Source organism: Phoxinus phoxinus (assembly GCF_949152265.1).
Source record: "Phoxinus phoxinus genome assembly, chromosome: 2".
Taxonomy (NCBI): Eukaryota; Metazoa; Chordata; class Actinopteri; order Cypriniformes; family Leuciscidae; genus Phoxinus; species Phoxinus phoxinus.
Window position 1 is genome coordinate 44109448 of NC_136877.1, and position 23227 is coordinate 44132674.

Consider the following 23227-nt stretch of genomic DNA (forward strand, 5'->3'; position numbering starts at 1 on the left):
GACCATCTATTGATTGGTTAAGTGATATTAGAGATTGAGCTGGCAGTCTCATGTGATTGATCGTACCTTTACAGTAGAGCTCTCCGTCTTTATCCGTCACCGTGGTGGACTCCAGGCTCTTCCCACACAATAAACAGCGGAAGCAGGTTTTGTGCCAGGGCTGTTGGATCAGAACCAGTGACAGACTGATAAAGTACTACGGTAAAATCTGCTTTACACAGCACTGACCTGTGACAGCAGCATATTGCAGGAGTGCTGAGAATGGAACGGTTTCTCGAAATCTGCTTATACCGGCGGTTAAATGGTTTAATATTAATAAATTTCATAACACAGCATATAGTAGCAGAAACTCTGAGGCAGCTTCTGGCTTTCACAGTTTTACCTTTCCAGCGCCCATGACTTTCTCTGCTGCATAGACTGGTGTGGAGCAGCGGGGGCATCGATCCGTACTCCCAAATTTCTGCGCAAACTTGCTCGGGTTCGAGTTCGCGGATGTCGGACGAGCTTTAGGCCTTGATATGTTAAACACACACGTAAGAAACACAAAACAACAATATTCTAAATTCAAGTATAAACAAAACCCCTCTATATTCTTCAGGGGGGGACATTCACACGACAACACTTTTAACTAAAAACGGAACGTTGTTTGGCCGTTTATTTACACGACAACAGCGTTTTGTGGCCTGAAAACACAACGTTTTGAAAATTGGTTTCAGTGGAAGATTTTGAAAACGATACTGTTATGATCGCCGTGTAATCTACAAAAACGTGAAATTGTGAAAACGGTGATACGCATGCATATAAAATGTTTAGTCTATAGGTGTAGTGTTTCTTTATAAAGTGAGTCTGTGACCACCAACTAGTGGCCTGCCTGGCATTAATAATACTGCGTTTTTAGTAGTTTACGTGGATCCGTGTGAACTAAACTTTTCCTACTTCGTTGTCTTGTAAACATAGCTTAAGTCAGTTTAAATTTTCAACATTAGCAGTAAATGAAAATCACAGCATTATTCAGGATACATTTGCACAACAACGATGCACTAAAAACAGAAACGGTTTTCCTTTGCGTTTTTCACGTACAGGCGACAATGTTGTGAAAAAATTCCCCGTTTTCACACGGATCTGAACTATTCAGAAACGATTAAAAACACTGTATTATTCATGTCAGGCCAGTAGTTGGCGATGTCACTTTGTAAAGAAACTACGCCGCCTATAGACTGAATATGATTTTTTCACAAATTTGTATTTTTGTAGTTTACATAGAGACGATAACGGTATTGTTTTCAAAACACTTTGAACCCGTTTTCAAAAGTTTGCGTTTTCAGGCCCAGTTATCATGTAAATGAACGGCCAAAACACATTTAAAAAAATTTAGTTGAAAACAGTGTTGTGTAGTGATTTAAAGATTTAAATCATTTGTTTTTAGGCTAATTACATCATTGTCTCTACAAGAATCATGTGAAAGATATTTTCAGGACATACTCTTGAGGCTGAAGCTCTTCATTATTCACCGGGTCAGAACTCAGCGCTCCGGCACCCTGGCCGTACCCGTAACCTTTGGGACCGTATTTCTTGCCGTAGCAGGATTTGCAGTAAATCTCAGACTCGTGTGCTGCAACTGTGGTGCTGTCCAAACCTTTACGACAAACCACTAAAAAACAGAAACAAATCTGTGTTCAAATATGGCATAAATACCATATCAAATATATAAATATGTATATGAGAATTTAAAATATACACTAACATTCAAATATTTCTGAAAGTCTTTTATGCTTACCAAGGCTGCATTTATTTGTCCAAAATATACAATATAAACATTAATATTGTGAAATATTATTACAACTTAAAAAAGCTGTTTTCTCTTTTAATATATTTTTTATTTTAATTTATTCCTGTAATGGCAAGCTGAATTTTCCAACCTTATCTCATGCTAATAGCAAAGGTATTTAGCAAGGTGGCAATTTCATAAGAATGTATACAAAGTGAATCGTATGAAAACGTACATCTTTAGAAAAAAAAGTGAACATCCCTAAACATAACTGTCTCTGGGGCGTCAGCAGATATTTAATGGATTCATATGAATTAGCACGCAATTCACCAAAACATAAAATAGTGTTACATGATCTTTCAGGAATCATTCTAAAATGCTGATTTGCTGCTCAAGAAACATTTCTTATTAAAATCAACCGCTTAATATTTTTGTGGAAATCATGATACATTTTTTCAGGATTCTTTGATGAATAGAAAGTTGAAAAGAACAGCATTTATTTGAAATCGAAATCTTTTGTAACATTGTAAATATTTAGTTTAGTGCATTCTTGCTGAATTTAAAAAAGAAAAATCAAACTTTTGAACAGTGGTGTTAATATATAGACTAGTTGTATTGAGACTAATAAATGAAAAATAAATACAGCATGCTACATTCACCACAAAATCTCAAATTCTTGAATCTGACGTGAGAGACAGAGTTTAGAGTTGTCCCGTGATCTCCTCCAGAGGGCCGTCATCTCCGGTCTGTGTTCCTCAGCTGCTGCGCTTTCAGCCAGGATGGCTCAAGAGGCTCATGGGAGCTTGGCTTTGTGTCTAATTTTGTGCTGGATGAGCAAGAGGCTGTGAGAGAGCGAAGTATCATCCGCAGCAGATGGAAACAGGCCCTTGAATGGTTGAACTGCAGGGGTGTCAGCTCTACCACACTCCAGTCACTCCTGGCACGACTCGAGCGTTTAACAATTAATGCGGTGCCACTGAAAGCTGTCTGCTCACTGGGAAACATTTCAAAGAGCACTCTTGATTTTGATGGGAGTTAGTTTATAGATTATAACTTATTCTGACATAACTAGATAAAATAATAAAAGAATGCTGACTGAAAGTGTATTGCTCTATCCAAATATGAATTGTTGCTATTGAAGTAAATATTTTGGTAAAAGATAAATCTAAATCTTAAATGGTAAATCTGTTTTCAAATAATAACACTCAGTGGAAAGAAAATGCACAAAAAAGTGATAACTTCGGACAAACTAATTATCTGATGTTTTGATCTATAGTGAACAAATTGCATTTTCAGTCATCTATCCTTATTATCCTTATTTTGCTCTAAAATATCTGAGCTTTTTAAAATTCATCAAACTGGCTAAAATTGCTTACCTGAGAGACACCTGTAATTTCAAGGTTGGTCTTAAACCAACAAGGAAAATCTCAGTCACCATGAAATCAAAATGTTTTATGGAATATTTTATAAATGATTTATCCGTGCATATTATTATTTCCGGTACCCTCATAATCTTAAATCGAAATAACTTCCCCTCCCTCTTGCAGCGACTTCTCTGATGATGCTTACTGGCACGAGGGCGGGGCAACCTGTCACTCACAAGAGATCGACCAATGGCAAACCACAACCATCCAATCAATTCCTGATGGACAAAATCAAGTCCCGCCCTACATGTTTTCATGTTACAGAAGCCGTTTCACGATAGCCTGGTAGTTTCACGATAGCTAGCTATATGTCACAATAAGGGGGAAAAGTATATCACAACTTCCGTTTCATGACGAATTTAACTCCCTCGGAGCTTACACTTTTTTATTCTGATATTAGGCTACCTTTAATTTTTACAGTAAGTAAGAGTTTAATTCCTGAATTGTATCGTGGACTTACTGCAAATGAAGCATGTTTTGTGGAAGCTCCGGCTGTTGCACTGGATCTCCTCAGCATGGTAAACCGTCTTCTCACAAGCCGAACATTTGGCTCCTCCTCCCCAATTTGGCATCCTCGTATCTGGCAAAGATTCTGACATTTACAGGGATGGGAAGAGAGACAATCAACCAAAAACTGCCAAAAAAACATCGACTCAAAGGGATGAGTGTTACAATCAGTTTACTAACTGTGAAAATGTATCACGTTTTTTTGAAAACAAGGAGAAAATGGTACTACCTTCATGTGATATGTGATAGGTCAGATAAAAATAGATGTATCCTATCTCAAAGGAATATGTCATTTAGTCTCTATCTCATCTCTTTAAGCAGGCAGAATATCACCTCACTAGTGTGGAATGCAACGATAAGAGTCCAGAAATAGGCATTTTATTAATGGCACTGTCAGATTAAAAGAAGTGCCTGCTTTGTGTGCCTAAAGGAATACTAAAAATAATAAATGCCATTTTTTTTATTTTTTTTTACTATTTATTCACATTGGATCTCTCTGCTTTGTAAGAGAGAAAACATTAGGGATACTTTAAGACCAAAATATTAATAGCCTAACACTTGTTAAACAAGTCATTATACAATGCATATCAAATAATGAATTAAAATACACTTGTTTCATGATCTTTCTAACTATATAAATGTAGGCTACTATCTGCTAAGCGATCGTGTAATAATAATCGAATAATTTTAAACCTGATGAATTGTTGTAGAATCACTTCACAGGCTTAATTAAATAAATAAATATCAATAGGGGTTAATTCAGGTTGATTGGGACACTTCAATGGCAAAAGTGTCCCAATTTACATGAGTTCACCCCTATATTGTCAGTACAGCACAAATTATGAAGCCATGGTCAGACATTAAAATAGAAATGTTCAAATTCTACTTACACAATCTTTTTTTTTCTGGAAATAATGTTTTCTCCTCTGTCCCCGATGATGTCCATTTCTGGCCCTCTGCTGGGTCTTTATATAGGCGACTGGGCGTCACTCCCTCAGCTCCAAACACACACTCATCATTTCAAGAGGACCAAAGGGTGTGCTGACATTCAGATTAGTCCATCCTCCTCCTAAATTAACAGCTGACAATACACACATGCAATGTAGCTGCGTGGTCTCCAGTCCTGAGCGCAAATATTCCACAAACACCACAACATTTGTTCCCCATTTTAAAGGCTTGGGTGTTCGGCTACATGAAAACATTGTGGCTAAATATTATTAAAACTGATGATGACAAACGACTTGTAACCGTCATATTCTCTTTAACATTAATTCATATTTTGGATGATTATTGTGCAGGGGTGTTGCTAGCCTGTGTTGTGTGGTACCTATGCCAGTGCCACCTGACCTCTGACTGAAGCTTGGCCACCCCTGTTGCGAAAGCATTTTAACGGCTTTAACAGCTGACTGTTCTCTGTTCAAAGAACCATGACACTGGCACAAAAGGCCATACACACTCCAGCTGAACTAAGTTCTCACTTCACTGGTTTGGTCCGTTTACACTTGTAGACGCATGTTAAGTGATTTTCTCTTGATTTGAAGCTGGATTATTTTGCCATCCAAATAAAATCACTGGGTCTTACCCCTGAAAAAAAGTTAACCAGACCACTCCTTGAACGTTTTGTATATTTGATCATTTTGCACTTATTATGAGGAAGTTACTGTTAAATGTTCTCTGAACCATCTGAAAAGAAGTAGTAGGGTATGGGGTAAAACGACCCCAGCAACTTGGGGTAAAATACCCCCGGGGGGCATTACTTCCCACTAATAATAATAATTTGTAACATTTATATAGTGCTTTTCTGGGTCAAAGTGCTTTATAAAGGGGGAATCTCAGTCATAGCATCAACTAACACATTTTTCAAATAGGCTAATTTTCAGCATGGTTCATTAATAAATATTCATATTTATCTATCGTTGTTTCAACTTGTCTTTTTTTATTTTAAGCTTAAGTTGCTGTAGCCTACTCTGATTTTGCTGTAAATGTATAAAGCAAATCCCCATGTTAACCAATTCTATTTTGCTCTTAACATAAATGCTTTTTAAAATGCATCAAACTGGCTAATGGTAAACGTTGTTGTTATTGTTAAATTTTGTCACCTGCTTTTTAAAATTATGATTTTCATTACGAGACTGAAATGCTTTGGGTTATGTAAGTGATCACTGAAGATCACTGACGAGAATAAACAACACCCTAACAATAGACCTTATTCAGAGCAGCGCCATGACGGGTATGAATGAAAGCGAGACCGTGAGCGATACACTTACCGTGTTTTAATGGCATCCGCTGTAAAAATATCATAGATCACTTATAATTCTAAGATTTCTGGAGTTTTTTTGTGTACTTAAACTTCATTGCAGTGTTTCGTCTGCAGAAGATCAAAGATGGTACGGATGTGAATTGAGCTAACATTAACCGGCCTCGTGGCCTAATGGATAAGGCGTCTGACTTCGAATCAGAAGATTGCAGGTTCGAGTCCTGCCGGGGTCGTATCTTTAGTAAAATATCTTTAGGGATTGTTATAGTAACTGGGGAACTAAATTACTGCTGAGTTTAGATAAAACTCCGAGCTAAACTCAGTATTTCCTGTATGCTTCTGTTCTGTATGTAAGTGGTGAGAAGCAGAGAAAATGCTTTGCAGTGGTATGGTTACCCAGTGAAGTGTACTATGGCACTTTTTTACTAAGTGCGTGAAGTAAGGTTTTATGCGTGAACTAAATAAAAAAACTGTAATATATAATTATGCCTATAGTCTGCCTGTACAGGCATAATTATGCCTGTAATATATAATCTAAGCCTATAGTGAAATGAAAAACTATATCAAATATTTTTTTAATTTCATCAAAATGGTATTTTATAGTATAAAGGTGGATATATAAGTATGTCCAACTTTATCGGCATGCGTTGTACACATAAGTATATTAGCGAATGGCGATATATACTAGCATATCTCAACTGCTTGGTTGCTTGTATCAGTGCAAAATGTTATATAGATATATATTTTATCGCCTATTTCTAATCTGCCAAATGCGACTATAAGGCATGATTATAATAAAATATTATATACATTGACATTATTATTTTTTCTGTAATGCTTCTTTTAAACAATGTGCGTTCTAAAAATAAATAAAATTTGTCTTGACTTATGCTCAAATGTTAACGTTAAGTTTAATTTTAAAAATGACAATGGTTAGTTTAAAGTTCAAGTTTGTACGATTTTCTTAAATGGTAAAGTACATGATCTTAACCTAGTTAAATGTTTATTGACTTCTGTTAGTCTGCCATTCAAGTTTTTATCATCTCCCTCAAAACATGAGATCTGTCCGCTCAGATCCGTCAATCTCTTTCCAGCTCAACCAATAGCGTGCGTTTGGGGCGTGGCTTCTTTTCACCAACAATTAACATAAAGTAAACACAAAAGTAGAGCACATTCATTTATCTTTATTACATATAGATCCAACTGTACAGGCAGTTCAAATAAATGATGTGCATATTGTAATATTACTAGAGTTCATTAACATAAAAATACAATACATCTACAATACTTTATAACACCCTTAATCTAACATTCTCCCATATTAATACAACATATCACAATGGCCAAGTTATGGCTATTTAATATACTGTGGTACTTTAACACTTCAAGTCAATGCCACTCGCAACAAAATCTTTCAATTTTGGCAATTTCTAGAATCCCTGAAATCAGATTTCCTTTTAACATTTCATACAAATGTTTTTTTTTTTCTCCATTCTTACTTTTTTAAACCCTACATTTACAGCATTTTAGAAAGAGCAACCTGAATTATACTTTCATTTAGCAAATAAACCCTTAACTATCTTCCTGTCAAATAGTGTAGCACCATGTCTGCTGTCCTGCCTTCCTCGGCCTCGGCAGTGAAAAGCACCAAGAACAACAGATGTATGTGTAGTTAATGCAGTAAATTAATACAGTAAAAAGTAAAAATATAAAATAGGCAAAAACATAAAAACACTCAAAGACAAATAACAAGCACACACAATGGCTCAAACAGAACAGTGTTTTTTTAGCAGCATGAGGACTGCAAGCGTGGAGGTCTTAGGTGTCCTCTGGACTCACATCAAGCTTTCTCTGAGGGATGTAGAAGTTTTTGGGAACGGTGGTGTTAGTTACAGTAGGGAAGGAGACGGGTGTGTGAAAGAAACTCTGCTGGAGGGCTTGACCGCCTTTAGGTGTGGTTACTAAAGCCTGCAGGAGAGAGAGCAAATATGCAAATGACTGTCTTAAACAACAAAGGACTATTCACACAAACCAAGGAAGGCTCAAAGTTACTGATATGGAAATTACACTACAGTCCAAAAGCTTCAAGTCGGTATGTTTTTTAATGTTTTTTTTTAAATAAGTCTCTTATGCTCATCAAGGCTGTATTTATTGGATCAGAAATCAATCAGTAATATTGGGAAATATTATTACAATTTGAGATAAAAGTTTTCTATTTTAATATATCTTTATGTGACATCACACACACACACACACACATTTGGGAATCTGATTATGTAATCCAGATTACATTAGAATCAGTTACTACCCAGCACTGCTTCAGAGCCACATGATCCATTAGAAATCATTCTGATCATTTTATATGTTGATTTGATGTTCAGAATTTCTCATTATCAATGTTGAAAACAGTTGTGCTGCTTAATATCTATGTGCATTTTTTTTTTTTGGTAAATAGAAAATTCAAAAGGAAACATTTATTTGAAAATGGAAATCTTTTGTAACTTGAATGCATCCTTCATACATTGTTCCTTAATTTTTGCTAAACAAAAGTATTTATTTCATTGGAGGAAACTGTTTTTTTTACTGAGCCCAAACAGGAAAATACTACAGGCAAAACACAAATTGATATTTCGTTATTGGCCAGGTTTTTTTTTATTTTTATAAAAAATACATTTATTTATTGGAACTTGGAAGAAAAAAAGGGTCTTATTTTCAACCATTATCTATCTAATCTAATGTAGATTATAATATTTTAATTTATTGTAATATGAATTGTTAATATAATACTAATTTACATAATATCTCTGCACATGATCTCTTACGTAATGAATTGTATTGCGTCGCAGTGGTTGTACCTGTGGTATGCTGATGAGTGTGACGGGCTGTCCGTGGATTGAGGCCGACTGCAGAGCTCGGGCAGGAGACATGGGCTTTACAAAGATCATGCCCTGGTGAGGGAGCCCTGGGTGGGGAGATGGATGTGTGCTGGATGCCTCAGGAGTGGAGTTTGGTGTGGTGGTGCCGGGGATAAGGCCCAGGTTCTGCAGTGTGAAGTTGAGAATAGCCGGACTGGGACTGTGGATGCGATGGCCGTGAGAAGGAAAGGGGGACATGTGCGGTATCCGGTGGAGAGGGAGCCGGGTGGGGGTAACTTCTTGAGGAAGATGGGGTCTGGAACCTGGAAAGAATGGGAATGGCTGTATCAGTGATTGTTCAATTCAATGACATGCTAGTTTAACTGTATGAATACCGCTCTGGACAAGAACCCATATGGCGTGATTTTGCCAAGTAAGACATGTTCCTGGATATTTTGTTGATCCTGGAACAACATTCCTGTCTCAAAATTTAGTCTAACCCTATCCCTACCCCGAAACCCAATAACGAATCCCTAAAATCAGAGAGAAATTATAGATGAATAACACTGATGTAGAAGCATCTACCCCTGGTTGTAAGCCTAAACCTGACATAAACTGTAAACTTTTCCCTTTAATCCGATGGTTGATTGGAATATTGTTCCAGGATCAACAAACATGTTGATCCAGTAACATGTTGTTTTTTGTGAAATCAAGTTCACCTGGCTAGTCTAATGCTCACTGATGTTTATTGTGAAACATTCTGGACTATATGACAAATTTGGGCCAAAATTAATTCTCAAACCATCTCATCTAGGTTCCTACACTTTTTGAGCACTGCATATCCATGTTGAATCGGTTTGATTACTGGAATCTGGATAAGTACTTATCTTGGGTACTAGCATACCTGCGTTTGGGGTGTGGTAGATGTTGTATGTTGGTGTGGAGGCTCTGGAGATTTCTCCAGTCGAGTACTGTGGATCTCTGAAGTTGAGGATTGACTGCTGGGAGATCGGAATCAAATAACCTGCAGGGATCAAAGTCTGATGCAAACAAAATAAATTACAGTCAAGATTGTAACTCTTATAAAAACAAAGAGCAAAACACACCTAAAACAATTAGGATCATTCCTACATGAGGACTTTTTAAAGATGTGTGATTCCCACCTCTGTATGCATGGCTCCAGATGGCAGCCCCGTGTCCTGGAAGGGAACGCTGATCTTCTGGGGCTGCGACTGAGGTGGTCTAACAGGGGTCAGTCCCGCCTCGTTGTCTGAGGTCTGAACCCTCTCCTCCTTCTCCAGGAAGGTCTCCACGCTGTGCTCCAGAGGTGCTGTGCTGGCGGGCAATGAGGGCGGCTGGTTCTCACAGGGCTTGGTGAACTCCAGATGCAGGGCTCTCGGGGAAGGCCGGTTGGAGACAGAAGACCCTCTACGGGCCTTTAGACGAGCTTGCAGAATCTCACACAGCTTTGGAGAACCGCTCTTAATAGGAAACAAACACCAGAAGGTTGAAATTGTTACTAAATGTAACGTCAGTGCAAGAAATAGTGTTGTCAAAAGTACCGACTTCAGTACCAAGTCAGTAAAATGTAAAAAAAATGATACCAGCATTTCCCAGCACTGTTGAACGGATTCTTAAACAGCTCTGGTTGTAAAGACAACATGTTGTCTTCACCGAGTGCTTCATACACAGATACACACGGGAGCGTTTGAAAGCAGGCGTATATCAGCAGATCCCAAATATATTCTGTGATAGTCGGATCCTCTGATATACGCCTGCTTTCAAACGCTCCCGTGTGTATCTGTGTATTAAGCACTCGATGAAGAGCGTCAAACATGTCATTGTTGATCATTGTAGCCAATCGAAGACATATCTGTTATTTATATGGACAGAATTATTTAAATAAAAACACGGCAATTAAGTGCAATATTTAGTAAAAACCTATTTTATACAGTGAAATAATTAATTGTTCATCCAAAAATGAAATAAATTTTTAATGTCGTTCTAAACCCCCAAGACTTTCGTTCATCTTCGAAACAAAAATGCTTTCTGTCCCTCCATTGACAGCTACGCAACTACCACTTTGACGCTTCAAAAGTTCATAAAGAGATTGTAAAACGAACCCATTTGAGCTGTTTAGTCCAATATTTCTGAAGAGACATGATCACTCTATAATATGAACAGATTGAATTTAGGCTTTTATTCACATATAAACATTCATAATCTCACACATCAGTTGTGGAAAATGGAACTCAAGTACGGTATGTTCGCATGACGTGCGAGAAGTTCTCAGGAACCAATGAGGTTCATTCTCGTGTTACGCAGCACGTTTGAGCTTCAGCAAGAACCAATGAGGTTCATTCTCGTGTGTTAACATTTACAATATATTCTATATCTATATATTCTTTAGCGAACACATCAAGTAAGCTCACCTTTGGCTCTATCCGCTGCAGTTTGGATGGACTTCCCACTGAGCTCTTTTCTCCACATGCTCGTTTAAGGGTTGAGGGACTTGTCGGCTCTTTACCGTGTGATGACTGGTGGTTGGTTTGGTTACTGTTAGTCATGGCAGCCGGTGATGTCTTTGCGTTTGCACTCCCTGGGCTCTCAAATGTCATTGAACGGACCGCTAGGCTGGTGGGCTGTGGTCTTAGAGAGGTGGGGTGCATGTAAACAGCATATGAGCCGCCTGCCTGGTGCTGAGGAATCAGAAACGGGATGATTGGGGAACACTTAGTCGAAAGGTATGAGATCGCCCCAGCGGGCAGAACTGGGATCTGCATTCCTGAAGGCCCATAAATCTGATGATTGCTAGAAGACGAGGATTCAGATGAGTGTGAAAGGCTTCCATTCAGAGCGTCCGTCACCTCATTGTTCGGTTGAATATGATGGACCCTGCAAGCCAAATCCATAGGTGTTATGTCTGAAAGTGGTAGTTCACCGTCTTTTTTCTGTTCTAAGAAGCGGAAGTTATGTTTACTTACGTCGATTGTTCATCTAGTTGCTTTTTGCAGATAGCAGCCAGATGAGCCATTTTGTTTGTGTAGAACTCACTGTTTGCAGAATCACCTATCAGACAAGAGATGGATCATTAGTTCATCATTATCAGAACATTATTTGGCTCGGTGAGATTTTTGTGGTCATATTTTACTGCAAGGTTTCATTTGTTAACATGAACTTACAATGAAGAATATTTTTACAGCATTTATTAATCTTAGTTGATGTTAATTTCAGCATTTACTAATACATTTTTAAGAGCAAAAGTTGAATCATGCACTGTGAACTAAAATGAACATGTATATTGACTAACATTGGTCAATACAGGTCAATAAAGGCTGCTTAAAATATATTGTTCATTGTCAGTTAATGCATTTACTAATGTTAAGAAATGAGACCTTAATATGTTACCACTTTCTATGGTTTTGAAAGAATTCAAAAACTTTTTTTCAAAGTGGCGGGTGACTTTGCCTTGTATACCAGCCAGTGGCAGGTGGATTGTAAAACATATTTTTATTGGTTACTATTTAAAACATTCCTTGTAACGGATTGGACAGCTTTTTTCAAAGAATGCTGTTGCTAAGTAACAATAATGCGCTTTTGTCGAGTAACTCATTTGATTGGCTTTCAGCGCTGTGTGTCACGGACATCGTCCATGCGATCAGCAAAAAGGGCTGAGCTTTCTTTGACCAAACACAATTTTACCATGGTCTTGCAGGCTTTTTTTCCACATCACTTTTTATTTGCCTATATTAATAAAATATGTATTAATAATAAATTAAAAATATATTGAAGCAATTCAAAATATGCTAGTGCACTTTCTTTTATAAATTTGAATTCCGGAAAAAGTGGCTGGTAAAATTGGGCATCAACCAGCCATTGATGTGGTTAATTTTCCACCCTGCACATGATCCTTCAGGAATTATTCTAATATGCTGATTTGCTGCACAAGAAACATTTATTATTATTGTCAATGTTGAAAACGGACGTGCTGCTTAAGATTTTTGAGGAAACTGTGATACTCCCCCCTCCCAATGATTAATATCAATGAGAAATAGAAAGTTCAATAAACAATATTTATTTGAAATATTTTTTTTTGTAACTTTGTGTCTTTACTGTCACTTTTGATCAATTTACTTGCTAAAAGTATAAATATATAAACTTTAGCCTTTTACTATTAATAATGACTGACCTTAGTTGATATGTGAAAGTAGAAAATTCCCACAGAAAACAGAAGATGATCAGTCAGTTGCTTGCTTACGATGAAACAACAATAATGGCTCACCTGTCATTTTAACAGGACTAGAAGGTGCAGAGTTTATTTTCCTGCGGTCGCTCTGTATGCTCTTAACCAGCTTGACTAAGGAATGGTGGCGGGTAAAACCTCGCTTTGTTCCGGGGGAGGAGAAGAGATTTTTGGCACAGTTATCAACAGAGGAACGAGACTCCAGAGGCCGTGATGCTGATGATGTATTAGTAGAGGTCTCCAGATCTGTAAACATAACCAACAACAATAAATTATATAAGAAGTGAAAACATGCGCATTACTTCATAAACACCATAAGTCTGAATAAGATTATAAACAAGTCAGAGAGGTCACACTCACCCTTTGGAGATGGCAAGTCTTCAGGTCCAGTCCACTTGAAAGCAGGCTTTCTTCCTCTATCCTCAGTCACATGCACTTTCTTTATCAGCTCTAGGCTGCTCAGAACATTTGCAATGTCATAAAGTCTGCGGATCTTAGCTGCAAACATGAAGGAATAATCAGTTCAATGACAGAGTTTTAGGGTAAGTTTACATGACAACGATGTGCTAAAACGGTTCGTTTTTCCTTTTACAGATGACAGCATTGTCAAAATTAACAATGAAACTAACTAAAAACGCTGTAATATTCATGTCACTTCGTAAAGAAACATTACGCGCCTATAGACTGAACAAGTAATACGCATGACATCAACTTTTTGTAGTTTACAGATGATAACAGTATCTTTTAAAAAAAGTGCACTTTGAAACCCAGTTTACAGGCCGCAAAAAAGCTGTTGTCATGTAAATGAATGGGCAAAATGCGTAAAAGGTTTTCTGTTTTTAGTTAAAAACGGTGTCATGTAAACCACCAAAGCATTTTTAGCCAAGTGTAACCGCTTAGCTGTGAGCGCTTGAGAGCGTTCTGGCAGCGCAGATTTTTTTTCTTCAGTTGAGACGCTTTGCTTGCTGTGGAATATCCGTGGAAGTGTTACTAGTATCTAACTTCACAGATAGTTTGTTTCTGTATTGTATCTAGTTAAAAATGTCGATACAATGTAAAGTATTTGCTCTGGCTTTTGTTTTAAATTATTTTGTTCCGTTATTATGCTTGTTGTTGTTGTCATCTGTTTACGTTGTACAAGCAGAATGTGGAGGTTGGTCAGTGTTGAATTTTTCCCACTCCTCCTCCACTGTGATTGGACGGTTGGGTAAAAAGTGACAGTGATGAGCGCTGCGTTTAACCCAAAGTTAAACATTCTTCAACTCTAGGCGACTGGTAAAAATTGTAAAAATTCACTAGCCGCAGATAAAAACGCTATGGTGGACACTCACGGCCATAGACTCAAGTTTTAATAAATCAGTTTCTTCAAAGCAGTTTTTATTGGTCGAGTACATTTGATTATGCACTTTTTAAAAGATTTGTATCTGTTTTCAACCACCAAATGAAACGGAAAACATAAGTGCCCTCCACTATCACAATGATCAGAGTGTATTTTATATGTACGATGAGACTCACTTTTGAACTTGTTTTTGTCCTGATCCACCACGTGATCTTCACCGATGAGGATCTTGGCAGCGATTTCAAGACTAACCACAGGAGGGCTGGACACCAGGAACAACATGACGAACTTCTGACTCATCACTCTCAGAGACTTGTCTTTTCGACTATTCGCTGAAGCTGCAGGGAAAAAGCAAAGTTAACAGGTTTTATTCACGGAGTATGCATAGCACGAATCTGTGTTTGAAATCTGCGTACGAGCGTTTTAACCAACAAATCATGATTTGATTTGCGTACTAAAATGCATTCTAAATTTACGAAGGGTGGCATTATAACTGTGTTGAGATGAAATGTTAGATATATTTCATCTTAAATGTGCAGTATGTCAAATTGACAGCTTGCGGTTGAAATGGTTACTGCAGTCAAAAGTTTCTCCCGACCCCTCCTCCTCAAGACTCAACGCTCATGTGGGCTGCCAGATTAAGAACACGCAACAGGAACGAACGCAATTGACAACAGAGAGCCTTACACTGCAAGTTGAGGAGTTTTAATAAGCCTCTAGTCATAGAGCTTTTTAGAGGGACGCCGAGGCTTTTTAGGTCGGGTAGAATCTGTGATTTCTAACCTAGTTTGTTTGCTTGCTTCCATGGCTTCAATACGCTGTGTTTTCTGCCCACTGGAAACTAGTGGTGTTGAAATACTATTGAGTAAATTGGCAGTGGGAGGAATCACACACACCAAAACAAAAAACAGACATTCCCACACGTAACTAACATCTCTAAGTAGAATAAATGGCTGAATAAATTGCCTAGAGTTGCTTTTTGGAGAAACAAGCATGTGAACTTAGCATGTTTCCTAAATCTCTGCAAACATATTACAGGTGAAACTCGAAAAATTTGAATATCATGCAAAAGTTTATTTATTTCAGTAATTCGACATAAAAGGTGAAACTAATATATTATATAGTCTCATTACATGCAAAGTGAGATATTTAAAGCCTTTATTTGTTATAATTTTGATGATTATGGCTTACAGCTTATGAAAACCTTTTCACAATATTCTAATTTTGAATTTGGGGTTTTCATAAGCTGAAAGCCATAATCATCAAAATTATAACAAAGGCTTTAAATATCTCTTTGCATGTAATGAGTCTATATAATATATCAGTTTCACCTTTTAAGTACTGAAATAAATGAACTTTTGCACGATATTCTAATTTTTTGAGTTTCACCTGTATGGAAGATTTTTGCTTTAGTACAGTAGTAGTAATTTTTTTAAATAATATACACCTTGAAATATATTTAATCATATACAGTAAGAAAAAAATGCATTATAGCAGCTGCGATGTTTCTCTGCATAAAACTCCATCTGTGTATTTTGTTTCTCTCAACAATGGTATTTGGACTTATTTTCTGGAAAATACGTTACTCCATATTAACATTAGAACAAATGTATGTGTGTACGTATGTGTTGTGAATTAGGTGGACGTTTTTTTCATAAGAAGAACACACTCCTGTGTGTACAAAATAATGAAACGTGACCCAATGTCAGGCTGTGTCATAGTTACCTGCTTTAGGATCTGTTCCTGAAAGCTCTCCTTGACCAGAGTCTCCATCCATATCAAAACTGGACATTTCTTCATTCTCCTTCTCCTCTCCCTCCAAGTCGAACTCTCTCTCTTCTCGCTCTAGGTTCCTTTGACGGATCTGGTGCATCAGTTGCTCATAGCGGTTCTCTTTGCCAGCCCGCTTCAGCACGGCAAGTGTCTGCGCCAGTTTCACCCGGCCGTGCCACGTGTAGCAGTTCTTGGCCAGCCGGCTGACCATGTTTAGGCTCTCGAGGACGTTCATGATGTCGTAAATACGGCGTCGTTCCACACCTGAGATAGTGAGCATGGAAGCCATTAGGATTGATGAAACGAAAATGATTGATGACTGAAATAAGTCGTTTTGATTGATCAGTTGAGTGACTTACTCAGCTCTGTTGCCACATCGTCAAGGCTGATTTTGTTGTTTACAGCAGGATTGGGGTAGTTTGGGTACCTTGCGAGAAATTTGTAGCACAGCAAACCCAGGCTTTTGTCTTTACGGCTTATCTGGAGCTTTTCTACTTCTTCCCCTTGCTCAGGCTCCTGTGTGACACGACGATGGAAAACAAACATATCGAAGCATTTTAGCAACACAGAGGAACAACTGCAACAAACAGCAAGACTGTGAATACCGTTACACGTACTGATGATACCTGCGAGTTCTCCGATTCGCCACTGTCCACGGCTTGTTCTTTCTCGCGGTTGCGAATCTCAGGACTGGCCGCACTGATGAGCATCTTCAGGTTGGAGGTGGGTGTCCAGGGCTCGCTAGACGGCACCTCAAAGCCCTTAGTAGGTGTTGTCAGGGGCCCCATGTTATTATGGCTCTCAAGTGATGAAGCTTCAGATGCTGAAGCCTTATTTGAGTTTTTTAGTGGTGTTTGTGGTTCGACAAAAACATGCCCCTGTTACATAGAAAACACAATAGGTCATCATGATCATAATCACACTTTTTAATTTTTCAAAAAAGGCTTATTTTATAGAGTATGACCATAATTTGTACTGGTTTTTCAAGTCACTATTTTGTTGATATTTGTTAAACCAAAATACTTGTAACTGACCTTGTCATTTGTTGATGTTGCCTTTAATGGACTTCTTAAAGGCTTCTTGATTAAGGTTTGACCTTCTGACAATGTACTGGACATTTTCCACCTAAAAAAAAAAAAAAAACGAAAACACGATGCAACGTTTCAATAATCAACGTTCACTTACACAGTTTAAATTACAATCAATAAATCAATCCTACCGTTTCTTCACAGCATTATACAGTCTTGGAGACAACATTGTAAAGATCAGTCTCGGGTATAACACACACACAGCTAAAACTAATTTTAAAAAATGTAACAGATATGAATAAATGTGCATAAATCAAAAAGTATTTTGATTTCAAATTACAGTGTTGATTTTTTGCGCTTAGCAATAACTGACAAGCGTTCCATCGAATGGCTACGGAGACCCTAAACGAAAACACACCCCAAACTGACAGCGGCCAATGAGAGGGCGCGAGGAGGCGGGACTTCAGCACGTCCCGCGCGCCTCCACACTTTTTGAAATCTTGGCGCGGAATCTAGCAGATTGCAAAGTCCGGAAGTAACTTTAACTTTCATACAACTTTAAAGATATCGTTTAGCTGCCCGATTGTCTTGCGCTTTTAGTAATTCAACAGTCATAAACTATTAATATTCCTGAGTTTTTAAATTACCCTACTAATGTTGCTAGCATAGCGAGCTAATAACTAATTTACTAATCTGCTGTTTATTGCTTTTAAATTAGAATATGGTATATAATAAGCGCCCGGGAATGAATTATGTACATATATACGTTCGTATTTACATCAAGATTGTAGTCATGTTGGCTCATAACACTACAAAACTAGAGGTTTCAGTCAGTTAGCGCGGGTTAAAAATCCAGAGAGCCGCCAGTGTGATGTTTGTCCTCCTAGGGTAAATGTATGATAATATAATTAAATAAACGTACGCATTATAGAACAAAACATTGTTTTCGATTATTTTTAGTAACTAAAAGGGATGTTAGTTAGGCTATCTTAAGCCAAACAATCCTGAAAGCTTACACTACAGTCAACTAACGTTACCTCACATTACTCTCCATTCTCCATAGAGTAAAACTACAAAAACATGACAAAATATAAAAAGCTACTCACCCAAAAAGATAAATGTACCTCTCTTACATACTACTCATCATCGGTCGTGCCCATAAATCCGTAGGAGTAACGTTACTTTACAGGAACTGTAAGTATCACACGTTTACAGTTCCAGTTCTCCAAGAATATCGGATCCAACACTTCTGTAAGTTAACCCAAGTCACATTAAAGTAACCGTGAATAGATTAAAAAGAGGAAACAAACAGCCTTTGATGCATAGCTGAGGAAAAGTTGTAGCCTATGTGTCCGTTTCTTAGTGAGTAAAAAAGTTTATTTGATCAGTCTGACCATTTGTCCCGCCTAGATACTGGACACACAGCGCGCTACACCCCACGCCCCGCCTCCACACTCCTCTCCGCCAATCACAGCTAGAGGAACCCAGACTGGAGGCGGAGTCAGACTTCCGGCTGCAACTACGACAGCAAGTCAAGAGGGGGGGGAAAACTCAGTGAACTATGTTGTTACTTGTTGTTGGGGGAAAAATAATAAGCCTTTGTTTTTTATTTTAAAGTTAGAAGTTCAACATTACCTAAAAACAATAATATGTTTGGAAAAATAAGAGCTGCAAAATGGGTTTCTATTTGTAAACATGTTCATATTTTTATTTAACTTTATTTTGATCTTTTCTAGTGTATTTGTAATCTTTAAAACATATGGAAAAAAGCAGGTTGTTACGTGGTACTGGGCACATATCAGTAAAAGAAGAAAAAATTCACTTAACTGGAATAAGTGTTTTGACGATTATTCGATTCCAATCAAATACTGTATTGAACTGATTGAATCATTGTCAAAATGATTCAATCGGCTTTGGCGAGTATGTGAAACTTTACTCGCCAGTTGGCCAGTAATATTTTTATGAATTCTAATAATACAATGACAAAAACAATGATGCTCAGGATAGTTGATGATGGGTCAGCACAAAGAATTCAAGAGCAAGAAGATATATTTTGTGTACACAGACATCCGAAGCGCCCCCTTAAAGCTACATCTCAGACAGTGTGCGAATACTGAATTGAGCTTCTTCTTGCACTTGAGGGGACAAATTTTACCCAAATTTATGTTTAAAAAAATAGAGGGTATCCTAGGATACATAGTCGGTTATGTCTTAAGTGAATGTAAACAGTCGAGAAAGTAAATGCATGTGTATCAGTATCATTATTAGATCCTTGGGTTCACTCTTAAAGTGACAGCAGCCTATATTCAGCGTGCTGTGTTTTTAATTTTAATCAAACAACAAAGGGCAAAAAAGAAAAAAAGACTGCTCTTAACTGAATACCTTTTGTAACTTTATTAAGGATTAATTAATAAGGATGTTTAATTTATACAGTCAATACTATTCAGTGTTATTTTAAATTAGCATAGCATTTTAAATTAGCATTTTTAATTTATTACATTTCTGTCTGTACCTGCAAACTACCTACCTGAAAAAAATCTGAAAAGCACTGTTTATTTCATTTGTTTATTTGTTATATTGTATTTATTTGTGCTTTTGCTTGTAATTTGATTATTTGTTCTTATTTAATTACTGACTGTTTACTTGTCTGTTAAAGGCCCGGTTTCACAGACAGGGCTTAGATTAAGCCAGGATTAGGACTTAGTTTCATAAGGATATTTCAATAGCTTTTATAAATGTTCCTTAGAAAAAAAGAAGAAAAAAAACATTACTTGTGTGCATCTTAAGACAAAACAATGGCACTGGCGTATTTTAAGATATGTCAATGCAAGCTGCTTTCAGTTAAAACATCTTAAAAATGCATTTTAGTCTGGGACTAGGCTTAATATTTGTCTGTGAAACCGGGGGATAATGTTCTAAATTTACATTGGGCTAACCTTAGTGGTTTGTTTTAGCCATGGTATCGAAATTGGAATAGAAAATTGTGATTTTCTTCACTGGCATCTAAAATTTTGGTGTCATAACTGCCTGTTTTTTGCAAAAACAATTTCATAGCCGGTAAAATATATTTATGGCCTATACATTTTCTTAAATCAACGGCCAATGGCAGGTGGGGCAAAAAGTTAGTTTTAGGCTCTGGTTGTTAGTATAATTAACTGTTATTAATTTATATTATTATACATAATGAACATTTTCTTTCCGCAATCAACTGTATGAAATCTAACTTTTTTAATAATAAACTAATCTAGAATAGTCATGCTATTGTTTATGTTGTTCATATATCGCTACCAACACCGCCTTTGTTTGCCGCTAGGTGACACTGTGCGTATGCGCTGTTGACGTTTCCATGGAGACGTTCAGCGGTATGAAGAAGCGGCGAGTGCGCGGAATGACGTAATGTGATGGATTGAAGCTGCTGTAGCGCGCGCTGGTCCCGCGTGCACTCACTCGCACTCACTGCTGCTCCGCATCCCTCAGCGGACACCCAGCGCTCCTGTTTGGGGTGAGTTGTCTGTTTTATCTTCTGTTCTATCGTCATTAAGTAGATGCTCGGTGTCAAATATTTTTAATCAAACCTCATCTATAAGCTTCGCGGTTTTAATTGTTGTGCAATTTGACATTTTTATAATGAATCACTTAAAAACCAAAGGATCTCTCGACTACAATGCGAGCGCTGTGAAGGAGGGGTTGCTTGATGGCATAGAAATTATTTCTTAAATTAAGAGCCTTTATCCATATTCATGGGCTGTGAAAAAATGTCATAAGTCAGAGTAATGTTTTTAAGTATTTTAAAAACAATTCTGCAAATACATATTTGTTTGTGTGTCGCGGCTTACGTATTGTTCGCGAAATCCAACTTGCCCAATATGTCAATTCTAGGGTTAGAAAGTTTATCTAGACACGTTTGTTGTTTATTGGATGCCCTAATATGAATTGTGATATAATATAATTATATTAGATAAATGTCTATGTTTGCAAGCTTGCGTTGTTCAGCAGAACAAAATATAATGCACTTGCACGTGCACATCTAATAATATGACAAATTGCCTTTTTGGACCGTATTTAGTTTTTTTAAGCAATACTCTTGAAGTTTTACAGTTATTTTGCCCTCACTTAGTTATTTTTTATATTAAAATAAAATAAAGTTTGCTTTGTCTTGTTTTCTTCCGTCACACATGCACCTGATTATGCAAAGAAGACCAAGTCTGGAGCAAAAGTACCTGGATCTCTGGATTTGGAGGATTTTACAAGAACCAACTGTGATGTGAAGCTGCAAGAGCATGACACTATGTCATTCGAAAGATTTCAGCTGATCGGGAAAATGACTTTGTGAATACCAAAATGTGTAATTATGAAGTTGGGGTTGCTGGTCACAGGGGCCCTTCCCCCCTTCCCGATGCCTGTCACAGAGCAGCCGTGCTGGGCTTCATCTGAAGGGATGCACCATGGTGTGATCGCACGTCTGTCCTGCCCCAGACTCAATGAATCGCACGAATGAATGGACACTACTGTGGCAAAAGGAATTAGCTCGGTTGCATAGGGACTTTGGATTCGGGAACACTGGAGCAGGTCGGAGAGCGGTGGATTTTTATTTGAAGAAGTGCCGTGGATACTTCAAGGAGTGTTTTAGGAAGATGTCTGAGTCGGGAGCCGAGGCGTCTACATCTCAGCCTCAGAAACGGAAGCAGGTAGTTCATGGTCTGGATGATCAGAAAAAGGTGAGTGTTTTGATTTGAGATACTCGTATCTTACTTTCCGAGGAGAGCAAAAACTCCCACTCCCGATCTTTTCCTAAATGCCCCTAATATGCTTTTGTAAACTCAGCTACCAGATACTAGGATTGTGCCTGGATTTGATTCTTCAGTCGCTGTTTGCAGCATTTCAATCATTTACTTCTGGTTTCACAGACAAGCCTTAAGCCTAGTCTTTGACTAAAATGCATGTTTGAGCATTTTTAACTGAACGCAACTTGCACTGGCATATCTAAAATATGTCAGTGCCATTGTTTTGTCTCAAGATGCACACCTGGAGGGTATTCCAGAAAGCAGGTTATGTGACATACCCGGTATGTTTAAGGTAGTAATCTTTCCAAAAACGGAGGCAAGTCAACTTTCAGGGTATGTACTGTAAGTAGCCATAGCACTTACTCTCTGAACATAACCTACTCCAGAGCAGCCTCTGTTCCTCTGTTCAGCACATGCGTGTCCTATTGATGAGGCTCCAGTGGGCGTGACAGATTGCACACAATATTATATATATAGGTATATCAATATATAAAGTGGTATTAAAACAAGGTAATGTTAATTTTATTATAATAGATAGCTATATAATTCTCATCTCACACATCTTGGATCTGCATTCAGACTTTTTGTTTTGTTTTTTTTGTAACAGGACGTTTTCTATGCTATAATGTATAGCATATTATTTCTATAATAAAATACATATATGATATGATATACGGTACGGTATATCTTACCTTTCAAGCAATGTGGAAGCAAAATGACTAACAAATAAAGTTAGCCTATACAGCCATGTTATCTTTGCAATCACAGACTGTTATAATTAGCATCAAACAAACATTATAGTTTTATTCACGGTGATTAAAGATTATAAACAAAAAGATTGAAAAATGATTGCACAACCACCAAATAGGTGGCGATATGCACTAAGTATGTAAATCTGCATTTAACAAAAGAAAAAAAGTAGTATGGCGAGCTTTTTCTTAACGTCCGTTTCCATGGCGACTCGTCGCTCTGTTAAGAATGTCTGGCGTTAACCGTTAACATATTCTGGATTGGATGAACTTTCTCCCAGATGCGTTACCTCGAACCAGCATACCTCGAATAAGCAAAGTTTGGTTTAATCAACCGAGAGTTCAGGGTATGTTTGACGGTAAGATAACCTTGCCTTCGGGAATACACCAGTAATGTTTCTTATATAAGACACGTTTATAAAAGCTACTTTAGTGTCCGTATTAAACTAAGGCCTAATCCCGGTTTAATCTAAGCCTTGTCTGTGAAACCAGGCAATACA

General features: G+C 37.6%; 3 protein-coding genes across 6 annotated transcripts in view; 1 reads left to right on the forward strand and 2 right to left on the reverse strand.

Moving 5' to 3' along the window:
* The window catches only part of csrp3 (cysteine and glycine-rich protein 3 (cardiac LIM protein)), a 347838-nt gene that overhangs the window by 1397 nt on the left and 323214 nt on the right, over positions 1–23227 (reverse strand). Inside the window, exons 2-6 of the mRNA XM_079593925.1 lie at positions 4590–4780; positions 3653–3784; positions 1483–1651; positions 383–512; positions 67–160 (exon numbers count right to left, since the gene is read on the reverse strand). Of these exons, the coding sequence (XP_079450051.1) occupies positions 67–160; positions 383–512; positions 1483–1651; positions 3653–3764 (505 nt within the window). The 5' untranslated portion in view covers positions 3765–3784; positions 4590–4780. The remainder of the gene's footprint in view (positions 1–66; positions 161–382; positions 513–1482; positions 1652–3652; positions 3785–4589; positions 4781–23227) is intronic.
* On the reverse strand, positions 7121–18609 carry e2f8 (E2F transcription factor 8). Of its 4 annotated transcripts, none has more exons than XM_079593529.1 (14): positions 18301–18609; positions 17201–17291; positions 16793–17044; positions 16526–16682; positions 16119–16430; positions 14570–14731; positions 13415–13552; positions 13094–13300; positions 11796–11880; positions 11244–11706; positions 9975–10292; positions 9716–9851; positions 8812–9134; positions 7121–7924 (listed from the first exon to the last, which is right to left on the reverse strand). In XM_079593529.1, the coding sequence occupies exons 2-14, from the start codon at positions 17282–17284 to the stop codon at positions 7775–7777; spliced, it is 2787 nt and encodes a 928-aa protein (XP_079449655.1). In that variant the 5' UTR covers positions 17285–17291; positions 18301–18609; the 3' UTR covers positions 7121–7774. The 4 variants fall into 4 exon arrangements, with proteins under 4 accessions (XP_079449655.1, XP_079449654.1, XP_079449652.1 ...); XM_079593528.1 differs by having other exon boundaries at positions 16784–17044; positions 18301–18578; XM_079593526.1 differs by lacking the exon at positions 18301–18609 and adding an exon at positions 17386–17576 and having other exon boundaries at positions 16784–17044.
* The window catches only part of nav2a (neuron navigator 2a), a 198931-nt gene continuing 196291 nt past the window's right edge, over positions 20588–23227 (forward strand). The window contains exons 1-2 of the mRNA XM_079593513.1: positions 20588–20696; positions 21393–21912. Coding sequence (XP_079449639.1) covers positions 21676–21912 — 237 coding nt within the window. The 5' untranslated portion in view covers positions 20588–20696; positions 21393–21675. The remainder of the gene's footprint in view (positions 20697–21392; positions 21913–23227) is intronic.